Genomic DNA, 15,779 nt, shown 5'->3' with positions numbered 1-15,779 from the left:
CAGGAGTCTTGGAGAGTGGCTCTTGGTGTCGTGTGTCAACGTGTAGCTACGGCGGGGTTGCTCGTGGCAAAAAGCCTTTTTCGGAGTAGACAGCAGTAGCTGTGAAAATAGGCGTGAGGGCAGGTCTGTCTCAAGAAGAATACCGAGTTTCTTTTTATGCTATGTTGAGTAGACAAGAATTGACATGCTGGAGACACCACAAGAGTGGCGTAGTTAGCGGCAAGTCCCGTTTAAGTTTGATAATGTTTTTCAGAGTGGAACGTCTCTTCTTAATTTAGATAGTTACTGTTCTGATAAAGGTGCTTGGTTGATACTATTAGATATTCTCCCATGTACTATTTATTGTAAAAAGTCTATAGGCAATGCACCGCTGCCTATGCCACTAACTCCGGGGTGCTCTCCTGGAGAGATGTATACACTTGTTAGAGCGAAGCCATGTCTGTAGTATATACAAGCGGGGGCAAAAGCCATGAAAAGCGAGACGGAGAGTTGCTTCGTCTATTTTTGTCTATTCCGCGAGAGTACTATACAGGTTGCCTATTTCGGACGAGTGCTTGAATCACCACCGTCGATATCACAGCCCGACATAACCCTCTAGCCACAAGCCCGCAAGCGCAAATACCACCATGGGACTATCTCTGCCCGCTGCACAGACACCCCCTCCAATTCTTCATGTCGAAGTAAGGATAAAGGAAGCCGTAGGTAATGTGATTGTTCGAACTGATATTGTGAGTGGCCCTCTAACGTGACTGTCGTGAGTGGCACTGACACCTCTAGGTTCGCAATGAAGCTTCGAAGTGGCTACTTGACAACTTCGCTGCTCTGCAAGTCGGGCAAGAGATTTCAACGTTTGGTAATTTCCTTGCTACCCGGATTTGCTGCTCAGTGTTCCTGACGGAGGGAAAGAGGGGTTCAACGGCGAATACGCCCAGTACCTTGAAACAGTAAGGGTAGTCGAGTGTACGGGAACACAAACAGAGAGTGGCACATATCTTGTATGTGAGGTGGGCCTTGATGTCCAAGCCTACCAGCTCCACCAGCCAGGCTTGAACGTTCTTTCTCAAGAACAAGACCATAATGGTGAGACGGATGACGATGAACCGCATATCCGTATTCTTCCACTACCCAGCAAGGAGCTAGATGGTATCTGGGAGTCGTAGGTTCAAGCCACGACCTGAAAAAGATACACCTTGGCTGATGCCTTTATCAGACTCTTCTTTGAGCAGCCTATCCACTCCAGCCTTCTCCGAGCCGTTGCAAGAATGCGTATGTCTCCAGATGATCCTCCCAGAGCAGTGGGGCTAAACTAGATATATAGTTGCCTTTGCCTGGCATAAGCTTAACACCTGGACAATCAATTGGAATCGGCTTATCCTGCTTTATGGGCCACCTGGGACTGGAAAAACAAGTCTCTGGTAAGTATTATGAATTAAGCCAGTTTAGTTAGCCACTAATGCTAATGTTCTATCAGTCGAGCTCTAGCACAAAAGCTGGCGATCAGGCTGGGGAAACAGTTCCCGCAGAGTAGGTTGATAGAAATCAACGCAAATTCACTGAGCAGCAAATTCTTCGGTGAAAGCGGCAAACGTGTGATGAAACTGTTTGCTACAATAGAAGCGCTTCTCACCGAAGAACCTGACACGTTGATATGTGTTTTCATTGACGAAGTAGAATCACTGACAGCCAAAAGAGAAAAATCACTAAACGGGAACGACCCATTGGATGCCATGCGAGCAGTCAACGCTTTGCTAACAGCACTGGACCGACTTAGACATTACTCCAACGTGGTGGTATTCTGCGCCAGTAATCTAATTACGGCCTTGGTAAGAGACTTACTAGGCATAGGTTTTGACCACATTCTCATGTCCATAGGATTCCGCATTTCTAGACCGAATAGATATAAAACAGCTTGTCCCAGCACCGTCTGCGAAAGAAAGATATGAGATTTTTCGCAGCTGCTTTGAGAACCTCAGCGAGTGCGGCTTGATCAAGGGCTGCACGTTCGACGTAGCACAGCGGGATGCAGACAACCCTGAGTCACCACTAGAGTTTGTATGCCAGCCTGCTGAGCGTCTGGCATTCCCCAGATACGAGATGGTGTTGTGGTATCAGCTGTTTCCCGAGTCGAGTCCCAAGCGGCTTGGGGACCTGGCGCAGGCAAGCGAAGTACGTCTTCTTCCGCTCTTCTGGAATTCATTGCAATGGGAATGCCAGGCTTACAGTCAGGCTAGGGGCTAAGTGGCCGCGTGCTGAGGAGACTCCCTGCGTTGTCGCTGGTGCTGTATACGGTCAACAGCTGTTGCTTGGTGGAAGAGGCGGTGGAGGCGCTGGGCAGGGGGATTGCAGAGGAACTAAGAACCAGAGAACAGGCGCGCGAGTAGCTCGCAGGATGGCATAGCTAGAGAGGACAGACCATAGCTAACGTGTCGCTGTATGTGTGTTGTTCATCCGTCGCAGCGCACGCGCGGTCGCTGGTCTTCGCGGTTTCTGCCGATGACCTGGGCGCGAGCCAATCAGCGGCAGGCTGTTGTTAACCTGCGGCTCGCACCAATCACGGCCGCCCGACCACTTCGTCTCTTTTGCAAAACATTCAACTCTCAATTAAACCAACGACCACTGCCTCTCGCCCCCCCTACGCCGCGCTCCTTACCCAAGCCAATTCTTCGTCAGTGCTGCGTTCACTGACTGGCGGGGCTGCCCATCTCTCTCTTCCTCCCACGCTCACCATGTTGGCCCGGTCGGCTCTGCGAAGCGTGCCTACCAAGGCATTTGCACGCCAGTCTTTTCGGCAAACGACGACAGTACGTTGCCCCTCCGTCGCCGCGCCAATCGCTCTCTTTTTGGGCTCCTCTGGCAATTGAATTGGCGCTGCAATGTGTTTTTGGCGTCCTCTTCGACTAACCGTGCCCTGTAGCGATCATCATCTTCGAAAGCCAGCTCCGTTTCCGAAACCCCATTTTACCTCACGTTGACCGCTTCCGCTGCCACTGCTGCCACAATCGGTGCGGCAGCCTGGTATTACCATCTCTATGGACCTGAATTGCACGCCATGACCCCAGCAGAGGAGGGGTGAGTGTGGTCTCCGCCACCAGTTTTTGGACCGAATATTGAGCTAATTGGTGGCCAGTTTGCATTCCACTGTCTATCCTTGGGAACATACCAAATTCTACCGAACGTTCGACCATGCAGCGTGAGTATTTCTGGCTTAAAAATATCGCTTTACCCATTGTGTTAACTCGTTTGGGCTGGCGACTAGTCTACGACGTGGTTTCCAAGTATATCGTGAAGTCTGCGCGCAGTGCCATTCTCTAACACGTGTTCCATGGCGCTCGTTTGTTGGTACTATGCATACCGTGGACGAAATGAAGGCAATGGCAGAGGAGCATGAATACGATACCGAGCCCAATGACCAGGGCGAGATCGAGAAGCGCCCCGGAAAGCTGTCGGACTATATCCCGGCGCCGTACAAGAACGATGAAGCTGCTCGTGCTGCCAACAGCGGTGCTTTGCCACCCGATCTCAGCTTGATTGTCAAGGCTCGACATGGCGGCTGTGACTACATCTTCAACTTGCTCACTGGCTATCCTGATGAACCTCCCGCGGGAGCAAGTGTGCAAGAGGGATTGAACTTCAACCCTTATTTCCCAGGAACTGGTATGATTATATGTATCTTGATTGACAAAAACATGATCTAACGCGCTGCTGAAGGTATTGCCATGGCCCGCGTTCTCTTCGATGGCATGGTTGAATACGAAGACGGCACCCCTTCAACGACGTCGCAAATGGCCAAGGATGTCACCGAGTTCCTGAACTGGGCTGCAGAGCCGGAGATGGACGACCGAAAGAAGATGGGACTGAAGACGCTCGTGATTGCGGGAACTCTATTCGCCATCAGCGTGTGGGTGAAGCGATACAAGTGGGCGCCGATCAAGACCCGGCAGATCGTTCACACTCCCCCGATTGGCAAAAGAAGATAGAGTGGGAGGTGGTGTGATTGATCGATAGACTGGCTATCAAAAAGGGAGTGAGCGAGACCACTTGGGAGCACCGACTGCGTGAGCCTCTCTCTCTCCTCTCGGCGCCGCGATTTCATTTTTTTCTTGCGCTCATGCACAGACGCGTTCCCTCCCGAGGTGTTGCTTGTTTTCCTGTCCGTTTAGACCACCAAAATTACAAAGGGGAGAGGGGGGAGCGGGAACAGCAAAGTGTGTGGGTTTGGGCTCCGTGTAAATTATACAGATCTTTGCTATACTCTTTTCTATCCCCTCTTGTGAGTATCGTTTGCGTGTTTCGACGTGGCTGTATGTACTCTGTTTCATTTGTTGCCAGTCGGGCTGGCTGGGCGTGTTCTCCCCTCCGACACGAGTTGCCGTGACATGTAGCTTGTATATACTACCGTCGTGGTATAGAAACGGTAGACTGCAGCTTTATACGAACTTGTGTGTATACTAGAGGAGTGGGGCTGGAAACGATCTAAGTACGGAGTACATCATCCAAACGGTCTTATGAGAGATACTACTACATCTAAGGGTTAATAATACAAAAATACAAAGGTAGCACAGCAGCGAGGAAAGTCTAGACACTACGTGCCAATAGTGCGCTCTCCGTCGCCAAAGACGCGCGCAAAGCCCAGGTCGTAGGTCCACCAGATAGCGGCAAACAGGCGGTTGTGCAGGGCGGCCAGCCAGCACGGGGTGCGGCCGCGCTGGTCGGCCAGGGCAGCGCCCAGCGACATGAGGGCGAGCAGCGGCGGCGCCCACATCAGCGCGAACAGCACGCGGGCGACACGCTGGCGCGCGGTGGTGGCACGGTAGGGCTGCAGGGTGGCGAGATGGGCGCGGTACTCGTGGGGCAGACGGTGCTCGCGGGCGCCGGCGACGAGCAGGGCCAGGTAGCGCGGCGAGGGCTGCGGGTAGCCCGGGCGGCGGGCGCGCGAGTCGACGCTGTGGCGGGCGGGCGCGAGCAGCGTGTGGGCGCGGAAGGGCGTGGTGGACGGGCGCGCGGGCACGGGCGCGGCGGGGTCGTAGGGGCGGTGGTGGTGGTGGTCGTCGGCGAACGGGAAGCAGTCGACGGTCAGGTCGGTGTACGACGCGCCGCCGCCCTCGGTGGCGATGATGCGCGCGTAGTCGGCCAGCGTCACCTCGTACACCACGCCGACCAGCGGCTTGTGCCAGCTGGCGGCGTCGTGGGCGGCGAGCAGCGGGGCGTGGTCTGGGTTGGAATGCTGGTGCTGCTCCTGGTCGCGATGCTGGGCCGCGGCAAAGCACGGCTCGAGATACGGCAAGCCGGCCAGGTCGAAGGCCAGCGCCAGCGAGGGCACGCACACGGCCAGCTGCGAGAGAGGCTCGATGCCGCGCGTGTGGCGGAACGTGCGCGCGCTCATGTTGGAGCCGTACGCCAGGTACAGCACGGTGCGCTCGGCCAGCGCCTTGGGCGCCCGCTGCGACTCGGCCAGCAGCGCGTCGACGTCGAGTGCGTGGTCGTGCGCCGCCGCGCGCTGCCGGTCGTGGGACGTCGCCGGGACGGCCGGCAGTGGGCGGTCATCGGCTTTGGAGCGCCAGGCCAGCCTCCACGGCGCGAGCGGCACGGCGTCGGCGTCGGCGTCGAGGAGGTGGTCGTGCAGGTGGTCGTCGGGGGTGCTCGCCATGACAACTGCCGGGCCGGATCGCTGGCAGCAGCAACTTGTGAACGAGGAGAGGCCACGCTTATGTAGCAGTCAACTAGTTAGTCCACTATGGAATTCGTTATGTAACGCGCAGGCAGCTAGTTACTTATTAAACGGCGGCCTCGCGCCCCGGGCTGACCGCGGGGTTTGTCTGTCTGTCGCCATCGCTGTCGTGCTGAGATCATGGAGCTGCTGAACGCCAAAGTCACCGTGGCCGCCGCCCACGCCGCGCCCGTCTTCATGGACAAGGCCGCCACCACCGACAAGGTCGTGCGCCTCATCCACCAGGCCGCCCGCCAGGGCATCGAGCTGCTCGTCTTCCCCGAGACCTTCGTCCCCGGCTACCCGGTGAGCTTACATAGTACCTAACTATCAGTGATTCTGTATACCCCTGCTGACTGCCGCAGTACTGGACCGAGTGCTACCCGCCCATCCAGCAGGTTGACGCCCAGGCCCAGTACATCGAGCAGAGCGTCGCCGTCGACGGTGATGAGATCAAGCGCGTCCAGGCCGCCTGCCGCGCCGCCAACGTCGCCGTCAGCCTGGGCATCTCCGAGCGCGTGTCGGGCGGCTACACGCTGTTCAACTCGCAGGTCACCGTCGACCGCGACGGCGCCCTGCTGGGCGTGCACCGCAAGCTGCAGCCCACCTTCGTCGAGCGCATGGTCTGGGCCCAGGGCGACGGCTTCACCCTGCGCAACTACAAGCTCGCCGCCGGCTACAACCTCGGCGGCCTGTGCTGCTGGGAGCACACCATGAACGGCGCCCGCCAGGCCCTCATCGTGCAGAACCAGCACATCCACGCCGGCGCCTGGCCCGCCCTGTCCACGCTCATGGGCTACGAGGCCGTCGGCGACGCCCAGATCGAGGGCCTGATGAAGTGCCATGCCCTCTCCGCCCAGGCCTTCGTCGTCACCGCCTCCAACTACGTCGACAACGCCTGTCTCGAGTGGATGGAGAAGAACCTGGGCCCCCAGGACTTTCTCAAGGCCGGTGGTGGGTGGTCTTCCGTCCTCCACCCCTTCTGTTCGTTCCTGGCCGGCCCGCACACCGGGCCCGAGGAGAAGCTGGTCGCCGCCGAGGTCGACCTGGCCCAGCTGAAGAAAGTGAAGGTCTGGGTCGATTCCGCCGGCCACTACAAGCGGCCCGAAATCCTGAAGTTCAGCTTTGATCAGCGCCCAATGTGGGACGACGAAAAGCACTTTGTTCTAGGCGCAGCCCCGGAGAAGGATGCTGTGCTAGCCGCCCCTGAACCCGAGGACAATACGGCATGAATAATGAATAACGAATAATGATCCGGTCATATTTCCGGCCCAGTCTCTCTTTTATTACTGAACAAATGGCCGGAGAGCTCAAGTGCATTTTTCGGGGTTTGGTCTAATAAAATCTGTCGAATATCATGAGAACACTAATATATTATATCAACGTAGTCCAAAATAGCAATATCAATGCTATTGCTACCACCTACTAATGAAAGTCTGCCCCGCGTATGGAAACTAGGGAATTCGATTGAAGCTCGCAGCATGTATAACAGATAGCCGCAGTGGTATGCCCCAGCCAGTGGCGCAGCAGCTTCCTGCATAGCTGCCCAACAGGTAGCTGGGATGCTGTATGGATTAGTCAAAGGGTCAAAATCCTACATGTAGGAGCAAATAGCGGCGGGCGGTTAAACCGTGTATAGATATCCCATGGGATGTTCCGCTTTGCGAATGCTTCATGAGGCTGGCTATTTTTCTGCGAGTGTGTCAGAACCAACGGCTCGGAAAGAGGTCCAACTTCTAATGCCCATGATGGTGCTTGGTGGAAGAAGAGATATTCACATTCGTAGCTCATTAGAATTAAGTTATCCGCACAGAGGTCCTCGTTGAGCCGGTAGAGAGATCGCAGAGGTGTGTCGCGCAAACGAAAAAGGGAATCTCATATAGCTGAAGCAGGCCAGCCTGGCTCTGAGATAAGTGTCTGTCGCCGTTTTGCTGGCGATCAGACACCGAGAGCGCTCCAGGCGGCCGGAAATGCAAAGGGTACGGCTGAAGCAGCTTCCTCAGCAACTTCCACGGTGACGGACAAGAGCGAAGGCGATGAAGAGAGGTTCGGATTTTCAATGGGGAAGCACTTTGCGTAAGGATTCGAGGCGTCATCACGACAAAAAAAGGTTATTTAACCGCCTATTCGTGCCCCGAAATCGAGGGGCACGCCTAGAATCGCTCCCGCACTCCCGCTGCGAAAGGCTTGTGCGGCCCGGGCGCGGAGCCTAGTTCGTTAAGCGTCCAGAGCGGGATAGGGGTCGGATAAATAATCATCCCAACCCGGCTTCACCACAGTCCGACACTGAGGCTAACGAACGTCGTCGATATCGAAATACCCAATCACCTGCATACCCATAGACCCGGCTTAGAGAACAAAATCCCGTCTTTTTCTAGGCTGTTTCGTTTTGCCTTGTACCACATGTGGCGGCAGCTCTTGAATTTGCTGGATGGTGCTCGACAAGAGTGCATAATGTTGGGCCAGTTGCATTTTTTAGAGACCTGTTTTGAGACTCAATCAATACATTCACCTTCTGTAGTCAGGTCGAGGGTTACAACAACTCTTTAACTATACAAAATTAAAAATGAATCTCTGTCCATAGTGCTAATACCTGTACAAACCGTGGTTGGAATGTACACAACCTTCCACCACACCAGGTACCATGTACGGACAGGAGACCTCGCAGGTTCCCCGTCCCTTTGTTGCAATCCAAAAGCTTGAAGATTCCCACAATAAGCTATTGTAGCAGCAGGAGCCAATGTCGATTGTGCTGGTCTTGCATGTTGCTACTACTACCCATTCAATGAACCTGAACACGTCCCCCCACTTATTGTGCCGTGAAAACTTCGTACCCGAGTCTCTCTTAAACGAGATATACCCATACCACGTGATATCAGCCTGTGAGGTCATCTGCAACACCGACCCTCCATGTCCACTATGCCTCATTCTTCCCTGGAATAGGAAGATATGGCGCAACGGCTGGTAGCATAAAAGCAACAGATATGGCATCAAGTAGCGACTCCGTCGCTGTCAAGCCACTAGATGGCAACATTCTCCAGCTCATCCAAGACCTTCGACATACCATCCAGGCGACGCAGAAGGACGGAATGTTAATGTGAGTGGGGCACCCTTATGTTGTCTAGACCAATTGCTAACTCGATTTCTACTCCAGGATCGATGTTGAAACTATCCATTCTTTCACTCGCTTTTCCAATTCCCTTAATCCTACCTACCTTTCAGAATTGGTATCTTTGTTCGACGACGAAAATCATGGGAATTGCTCTAGACTTGATGTTGCATCTTTTTATTGCATGTGTCATATCCTTCTCAGGTCAAGACCATGCATCGCAAGGGATAGAGGATTTTATCTATTTCTTGTATTTATTTCAAAGCCCATACCAGTCTGACTAGGATTGCGCTAAGTTGTCTCTAGGAATCTTTAAGAGAGCTGACAAAGATGGTCCACGAAGGAATCAACCCCAACCTTGCGGCTTCTGCTCGTAAGAGAAAAGTAATTCTGGGAGAAAAGTCTATCCGTGGGCTGTTCGGATCATTCGTTACCCAGTATCCGACATTGGCACGAAGATGGGTGAGAGCTATGACCAATATCTTTGCCTATGCCCTACTGACCGAAATAGAGTGGGCAATATATTCTTGAACTAATATGGCAATGCAATGAAAATAGGGAACTGTTGTTATGGAGCAAGGAGCGCCTCCGGTAAAATTCTACGCAAATTTAAATCAAAACGACAGCTGATTCATTTGTTTTTTTAGACACCTCGGCGGCCTGATTCTGAGCGACACAGACTGTGTATTGAAATTGATATCCGGGCTAATCATCCAGCAACTGCTGCTGGCCGGGCCCGAGCCTTGTGCATTCTGGCCTCTGGATGCCGATTCCAAATTTACTTCGTGGCTTACGCCGAATGCCGCAATAGACGCTTACTGGATGAATAATTTTGTCAAGCTACTTGTGTTGGTTGACTTAAGCAAACGTCATCGGTTCCCTAAGACGATGATAAGGTGCCTGCGTTCGCTGACGATACCAGGGTTCGATCTCAATTCAAAGAACACTCCAATTGCAATGGTAATTGAAAACAATCACCTTACCTTTGTTGCTGTCAGCAGTGAACGAGTCCAAATTATAGATGTCCCTATTAATTTTGTTCGAGGTGTGATGTTTTCCAATCTAGGTCTATCAGCGCTGCAAGTAGACCTGGTTGAGGATACTTGCTACTTTGCAAACGGCTTGGCTATAAAGGCAGAGTCTTTAGAGGCTACATTTACAACTTCTCAAGTCGCTAATGAGGTGTTAAAGACACTAAACCAGCGACCTAGCAAATTGGCGTATGACAGCAATGATCTCACTGCCTATATACCAGGACAGAAGGAAGTAAATGCGAAAAGGACCCTCAAAAATCGTGGCCATGCAATATCGGCCGCGATAGACCTCACCGAAGATGAAGGAAACATTGCGTCTCCACAGGGCCTCATGCAGCCACCTTCAGGTCGGAAAAACAACATATACACCAAACGAGTATCGTCATCAGCAGCAATCGAAATTTCTCTACTATCTGACAGCTCTACAGAGCATGATGACAGTCCTCAAAGAAAAAAAACTGTCGAGAAGGCGGGGCAGAAAGGCGAGAATCTTGAAAGTGGATATGCCTCAATGAGCCCGCAAAAGGCAGCTTTGAACAAGCCAAACAGCGACAAAATGCCAACTCAAGTACAACTGACTAGTCTGGATTTGGTACATGATAGAGATACACCGGCGCAAGGCAGTCCACGAGAGACGTGGTCCCAATGCGGCTCTGCTGAGGGGGCGGGACGGATACCCGATTCGGCAACATGCGAGGTTGACCTAGTGCAACGTCAGTCTGCCAGCCCACAGGCTACCTCGCCTGAAAATTCCGAACATGACCACCAAATAAGCAGCGAAGTAGTGGCACCAGTACCTGCGAACTCTGATTATGAGATAGCTGGACACCAACAGGAAAACACAAGGGCTACAGAGACTACTGCCACGATGGAACTAGTCCCCCAGCCGAAACCACCCGATAGTATTCCTGGAATCAAAGAACAGGACACGAAATCTCCAAATCTCAACACTTCGCGGCTCAAGCGTCCTAATCATAGAATCAGTGGCCAGCTCGGTAAGAGAGACGATGTCGATTGGGATCAAGATCTTCGTGTGGAGGACAAAGCTCCGGAGACTGCTGTCAAAGCTAAAAGGCAGAAAAAAACGCCATTGGCCATGGATTCAGCCAAGATTCAGAGGCAGCGGAAAAGCGCTTTGTCCACTAGAGTAAAAAAAACTGTTGTACGAATGTTATCTCTGAGCCCCAGGCCTCCTCAGGCGGAGTCTGCGCCGCCAAAGCAAAAAGCAAACCCCCAAGTAACGAAAACACTTGCTGCGAATCGGCAACCTAGAGCAGCGGCTGAATTGGCAACTAAAAAGCTGGCAGCCGCTAGGCAAGAAGACCTACTATTCGCGTATGACGATCCAATAGAATCGAGTACGCCAGCTATTGCAGCAGTGGAAGGTGATAACTCTGGCAGAGGAGACAGAAATATAATCGAATCCCCGGTGCAAAAGGCCGCGGAACTAAAGTCTCAAGCCAGCGATGACGGCGCCAACAATATCACATTGAGGCATGTAAGCCCCTTTCCCGGGTTTAGGATGCCGTCGCTGCAGTCCGGTGAAGCAGATATATCTCACGGCGATAAGATAGATATATGCTTAACGCTGTCCAAACAGCAAAGTCTGCTGGCGCAAACCCGGAAACGCAAGTCCCCAACGCCACTGGACAATGCAAAGGCAAGACAGGACTCACCTGCATCCAAGCGCACGAAGCCAGCAGAATTCGGCGCCGAGGCAAAGCGAAATTGGGGAGGAAAGCTCATGGCAACGCTCGAAGATGCCGGTATATGCCCTGCGGAAGGAGAGCAACCCGGAAACTCAAGTGTTCAGGAGGAAAAGGCGGCTCCACAGATACTCCAACCCAAGACAGATATGAGCCTAAACATTGCAGCAAGATCCCAAATTTCAAGAAATGTTTCCTGGTTTATCGCGCAGCAGAACGCAAAAGGGCAAAGAGTAGACGCAGCCGCTGTTGGGGTTTCCCAACCTTCACACCCGGAAGAAAGTGCCGGGATAACAGCTGATACTGGAGAAGTAGAGCCAGAGAAAATAGATGTTGACCCTATTGGTTTTTCTTCGGAGGGGGTTTCGACACCACCCGATGAAGATGAACAACATCTTGCTGCAGAACCAACAGTTAAAAACACATGTCAAATAACGGGGAATCAATATCGATCATATCATCATGAGCAGGAAATGGGTGTTGGAGCTGATAAACCAGTAAATAGACGATTAACATGGGGTAGAAAGGTACAACAAGGTGTAAGATTCAATACAAGTGAGTGAAAGCTCTTCCGCTGGAAATCAAAATCTTACATGAAACGCAGATTCGCATGGCAGTGATTCCAGAAGTAGCCTTGAAGGTTCGCATTTGGAACACCGGGTCGAACTGGACAATTCCCCGCTTAATCCCATTATTCTTGAGAGTAGTGATGATAGCAGCCCAGACGAAAATGGGGACGACTCCGATGCTTCTATTTGCATTCTATCCAGAAACAATTTTCTGGCAAAATGTGACGCGAAGGGTTTATCCAATTCGCAGAGCCAGACAGTCAATGAGAAAGGAAGTCCTCAGCCAAAACTATTCTTAAGAACCAAGAAGATCGAGGGCATGCATTATGAGTGTTTAGACCAAAAAGGAGTCGAATATGCGACAGGATTCAAGGTAGTCAAAACTCCTATGGAAGACACTGATATAGAGATAAACGACAACATGAATCCAGCTTCTAGGTTCAATAATTCGGTCAAATACCTCAACCACTGTCCTAAAAACGAGGCACTTGAAGAACAGCAGAAGGGTGCTGGAGCTCCGGGTTTTCAGCTTCATGGAACTTCGATGACCATTAAGCAGCACGGAATTAAGTTGCTCGATGAGCCAGAAAGCCGGGCAAGCTTACAAGGCGCGAGTCCGAAGGGCCACGGGCAGGGTCTGCATTTTCCTGAAACAAAACAACAGGAAATTCAAAGTAGTCGAAACTGTCTACCAACTGACCGCCACGTTTCGGAAGAAGAGAAAGTGGCTTCACAACCAGAGAAAGAAGCGGACGTCGGCGAAGGAGTCATATCTTCGGCGGCCTCGTCGGAGCCCAATTCTGCGTCTCTCGCCATGGAATGGCAAAAAGCAATGCGAGGTTCACAGAGAACTACGCTCGATATGTTGCTGGATACGAGCAATGTAAGTTTCATATATAAAGAGTCCAATGACAAGTGCTAATCAGCCATGTGAACAGATGCTGATGCGACATTTACTGGACGAGGAGAGCGCCATTGCAAATGTAGTTGACCAGTACGCAAAGGGAGGAAAGCGGATCATTGATCAATTGGAGGAGACGCATCAGAAAATTTGGGCAGAATCCGCGTCACAGCTTCAGCTGGCACAACAGGGTTCATCTGATGTCTGCCGGATCGTGCTGCGTCTATTGGGCGATGAACAACGCGCAGTTCGTGATCTTCCGTCAATAGCAAACCTGGCCGCGGCATACGAGAAAAAAGGAAAACAATTACTGCATCGTGTCGACGAGGCAGCGAAGGAGTGCGAGCAGGAGGAGCTGTGAATGCTCGTGAAGGATTTGCGGTGTTTCGCACACCGGTATCGGACGATCACAGCTCCACGGGCACCGAGGCATGGTCGGACAGGTCAGGACTTAGTTTGGCGCGTTTTCAAAATTTATGGTTCCTTCGCAATCAAAAGCTCCTTATTTGCTCGGTGTGGCCTCCGAGGTTTTAAGTCAGCTAACTAGGTACTCCGTAGTTAGTTAGTTAGCGATATTCTTATCTGATGACGTCCAAGTAAAAAAGGCCGATGACTCAATGCTAGTTAAGTAGCTACTGAGCAGCTTCATACATCCTCTGTACAAGAAACAGAACACATTCTTCTTAACAACAATTTTTCTTGCTTTTCGGCCTCCTTTTATTGCCCTCCACGCCACTTTGGTAGCGTTGTTGTCTTTATCGACCCTATCGCAGTGAGCAGTCAAGCTCTACCCCGCCACTCAACCAACAATGGCAGCCCAGACGGTGAGCTCGAGATCTCTCCTGAGCTTTCCTGGCCGCCACTAACACAGCACAGTGGTATATTGAAAATACAACTGTTGGCAATCGAAGCCATGCTGAAGACTGGCGAAGTCAGTAACTCCCATCCCAGTTGCTTCGATTCCACAACTAACGGGGTCATCCCCCAATACAGTTCGGGGTTATAATCCCTTAACACCTCCCAATCTTCTCCAGCATGAAATTTCACAGACCGCACAATCCAAAAAGACAGTGTTGATGTCCAGAGAGGAAGGCAGCGCCATTGTAAATGGCCGCGACCCAAAGAATCGCCTGATGGTGATCATCGGCCCTTGCTCGATCCACGACCCCGAATCCGCCATGGACTACTGCAATCGGCTGTTAAAATTGAAGGAGAAATACAAGAATGAGCTTTTCATTGTTATGCGATCTTACTTGGAGAAACCGCGCACTACAGTTGGCTGGAAGGGCCTAATTAATGACCCTGACATCGACAATTCTTTCCAGATCAACAAAGGCCTCCGGCTTGCGAGGCAATTGTTCGTTGACCTTACTGACAAGGGAATGCCCATTGCCAGCGAAATGCTAGACACCATCTCTCCTCAGTTCCTTGCTGACTTGCTCTCCGTTGGCGCTATCGGCGCACGAACCACAGAGTCTCAGCTCCACCGCGAACTAGCCAGCGGACTGTCCTTCCCCGTCGGTTTCAAAAACGGCACAGATGGCTCTCTTGATGTAGCTGTGGATGCAATTGGTGCTGTTAAACACCCTCACCACTTCTTGAGCGTCACAAAGCCTGGTGTAGTTGCAATTGTCGGCACGATGGGCAATGAAGATTGCTTCGTGATTCTAAGGGGCGGCAAAAAGGGCCCCAATTACGATGCTGACTCTATCGCAGCCGCGAAGAAACGACTGACTGAAAAGGGGCTTTCTCCCAGGCTCATGGTTGACTGCAGTCATGGAAATTCCGAAAAAAATCACAGAAACCAACCCAAAGTTGCGGCGAATATTGCAGCACAGATTGCAGCCGGAGAAACCGGAATTATGGGAGTTATGATTGAGAGTCACATCAATGAAGGTACGCTAGGAGATTCTTCCCTTCTTCCCTTAGTTGTATTCCTTCGCTTCTAGAAGCTTGCAGCCTCTGACAGCTTTCTCCTAGGAAACCAACCTGTCTCACCTCAAGGCAAGGCTGGTCTAAAATACGGTGTTAGTATCACGGACGCCTGCATCGGCTGGGAAGATACGGAATCTGTACTTGCCACCCTCGCTGATGCGGTGAAGAAACGACAAGCCATCGAAGCACAACAATCTAGCTCATAAATCCATCGTACTACAGAGCAAAAAGCTCGCTAAATTTGGCTAAAGGGTGATCTTATGGTGCTGGGTTCAACCCGGTTTTCATATTCAAGAGTTCTTACGTATCGACTAAAAGGACAGTTAACTACAGTAAAAGGGATATTTCTTTTTCTTATGAGCACGTTTGGGGTGGGAAGCGCAGCCTGAAAAGTATTTGATTTTTTACAGAATTTTTCCATCTTTGTACCTCTGCCTCCTGTAAGCAGGAATCCCGGAGACTCTACGTCGCTTTCAAATAGGCCTAAATATCAAATGATTTCGGTCCGTATTTACGCATAACAGATGGATATGCCTTAATAAATGAATGATTTGGTAGTTTGGTGCTGTCTCAAAAATTTATGTCACAGCATAGATATAGGTAAAATAGTTGGTTTCTCAATGATAAGCTCAAATCTCTATGTATTGAATATTGTGGTGAAAATGTGCTTCAGAAAAGGTCACAGGTACATATAAACGGTGAGCATACCCAACTGACATTACTATCTATACTGTTCTTGGTTGCGCCGTCTAAAAGATTCTATTAACTAACCATTCAAAATCATAGAAGGGTATTAGATAAATAAATAAATAAATAAA

The 15,779-nt window shown here is 51.4% G+C and overlaps 5 protein-coding genes across 5 annotated transcripts; 4 read left to right on the top strand and 1 right to left on the bottom strand.

Moving 5' to 3' along the window:
* Nucleotides 1-626: 626 nt before the first annotated feature.
* CYT1 (cytochrome c1) lies at nt 627-3,977 on the top strand (the record flags this gene model as incomplete). The annotated part of the gene is made up of 11 exons (XM_049249662.1): nt 627-728; nt 778-853; nt 907-1,156; nt 1,211-1,266; nt 1,319-1,415; nt 1,472-1,823; nt 1,873-2,166; nt 2,915-3,069; nt 3,128-3,190; nt 3,257-3,654; nt 3,709-3,977. 11 exons carry the CDS (start codon nt 627-629, stop codon nt 3,975-3,977), a joined length of 2,112 nt encoding a protein of 703 aa, XP_049111856.1.
* A 605-nt stretch (nt 3,978-4,582) lies between these two features.
* LOZ57_000562 (uncharacterized protein) lies at nt 4,583-5,647 on the bottom strand (the record flags this gene model as incomplete). The annotated part of the gene is made up of 1 exon (XM_049249661.1): nt 4,583-5,647. The coding sequence occupies one exon, from the start codon at nt 5,645-5,647 to the stop codon at nt 4,583-4,585; it is 1,065 nt and encodes a 354-aa protein (XP_049111855.1).
* A 201-nt stretch (nt 5,648-5,848) lies between these two features.
* LOZ57_000561 (uncharacterized protein) lies at nt 5,849-6,939 on the top strand (the record flags this gene model as incomplete). Its single annotated transcript, XM_049249660.1, has 2 exons — nt 5,849-6,013; nt 6,073-6,939. The coding sequence occupies 2 exons, from the start codon at nt 5,849-5,851 to the stop codon at nt 6,937-6,939; spliced, it is 1,032 nt and encodes a 343-aa protein (XP_049111854.1).
* A 1,752-nt stretch (nt 6,940-8,691) lies between these two features.
* LOZ57_000560 (uncharacterized protein) lies at nt 8,692-13,387 on the top strand (the record flags this gene model as incomplete). Its single annotated transcript, XM_049249659.1, has 6 exons — nt 8,692-8,804; nt 8,862-9,066; nt 9,123-9,328; nt 9,464-12,111; nt 12,161-13,008; nt 13,064-13,387. 6 exons carry the CDS (start codon nt 8,692-8,694, stop codon nt 13,385-13,387), a joined length of 4,344 nt encoding a protein of 1,447 aa, XP_049111853.1.
* Nucleotides 13,388-13,835: 448 nt separating this feature from the next.
* On the top strand, nt 13,836-15,167 carry ARO3 (3-deoxy-7-phosphoheptulonate synthase; the record flags this gene model as incomplete). The annotated part of the gene is made up of 4 exons (XM_049249658.1): nt 13,836-13,850; nt 13,903-13,957; nt 14,020-14,922; nt 15,007-15,167. The coding sequence occupies 4 exons, from the start codon at nt 13,836-13,838 to the stop codon at nt 15,165-15,167; spliced, it is 1,134 nt and encodes a 377-aa protein (XP_049111852.1).
* Between the last annotated feature and the right edge of the window lie 612 nt (nt 15,168-15,779).

The sequence above is a fragment of the Ophidiomyces ophidiicola genome (assembly GCF_022830035.1).
Source record: "Ophidiomyces ophidiicola strain CBS 122913 chromosome Unknown scaffold_1, whole genome shotgun sequence".
NCBI classification, from domain to species: domain Eukaryota; kingdom Fungi; phylum Ascomycota; class Eurotiomycetes; order Onygenales; family Onygenaceae; genus Ophidiomyces; species Ophidiomyces ophidiicola.
The sequence above is the reverse complement of the archived record's forward strand: the minus strand, read 5'-3'. Positions and strand labels throughout refer to the sequence as shown.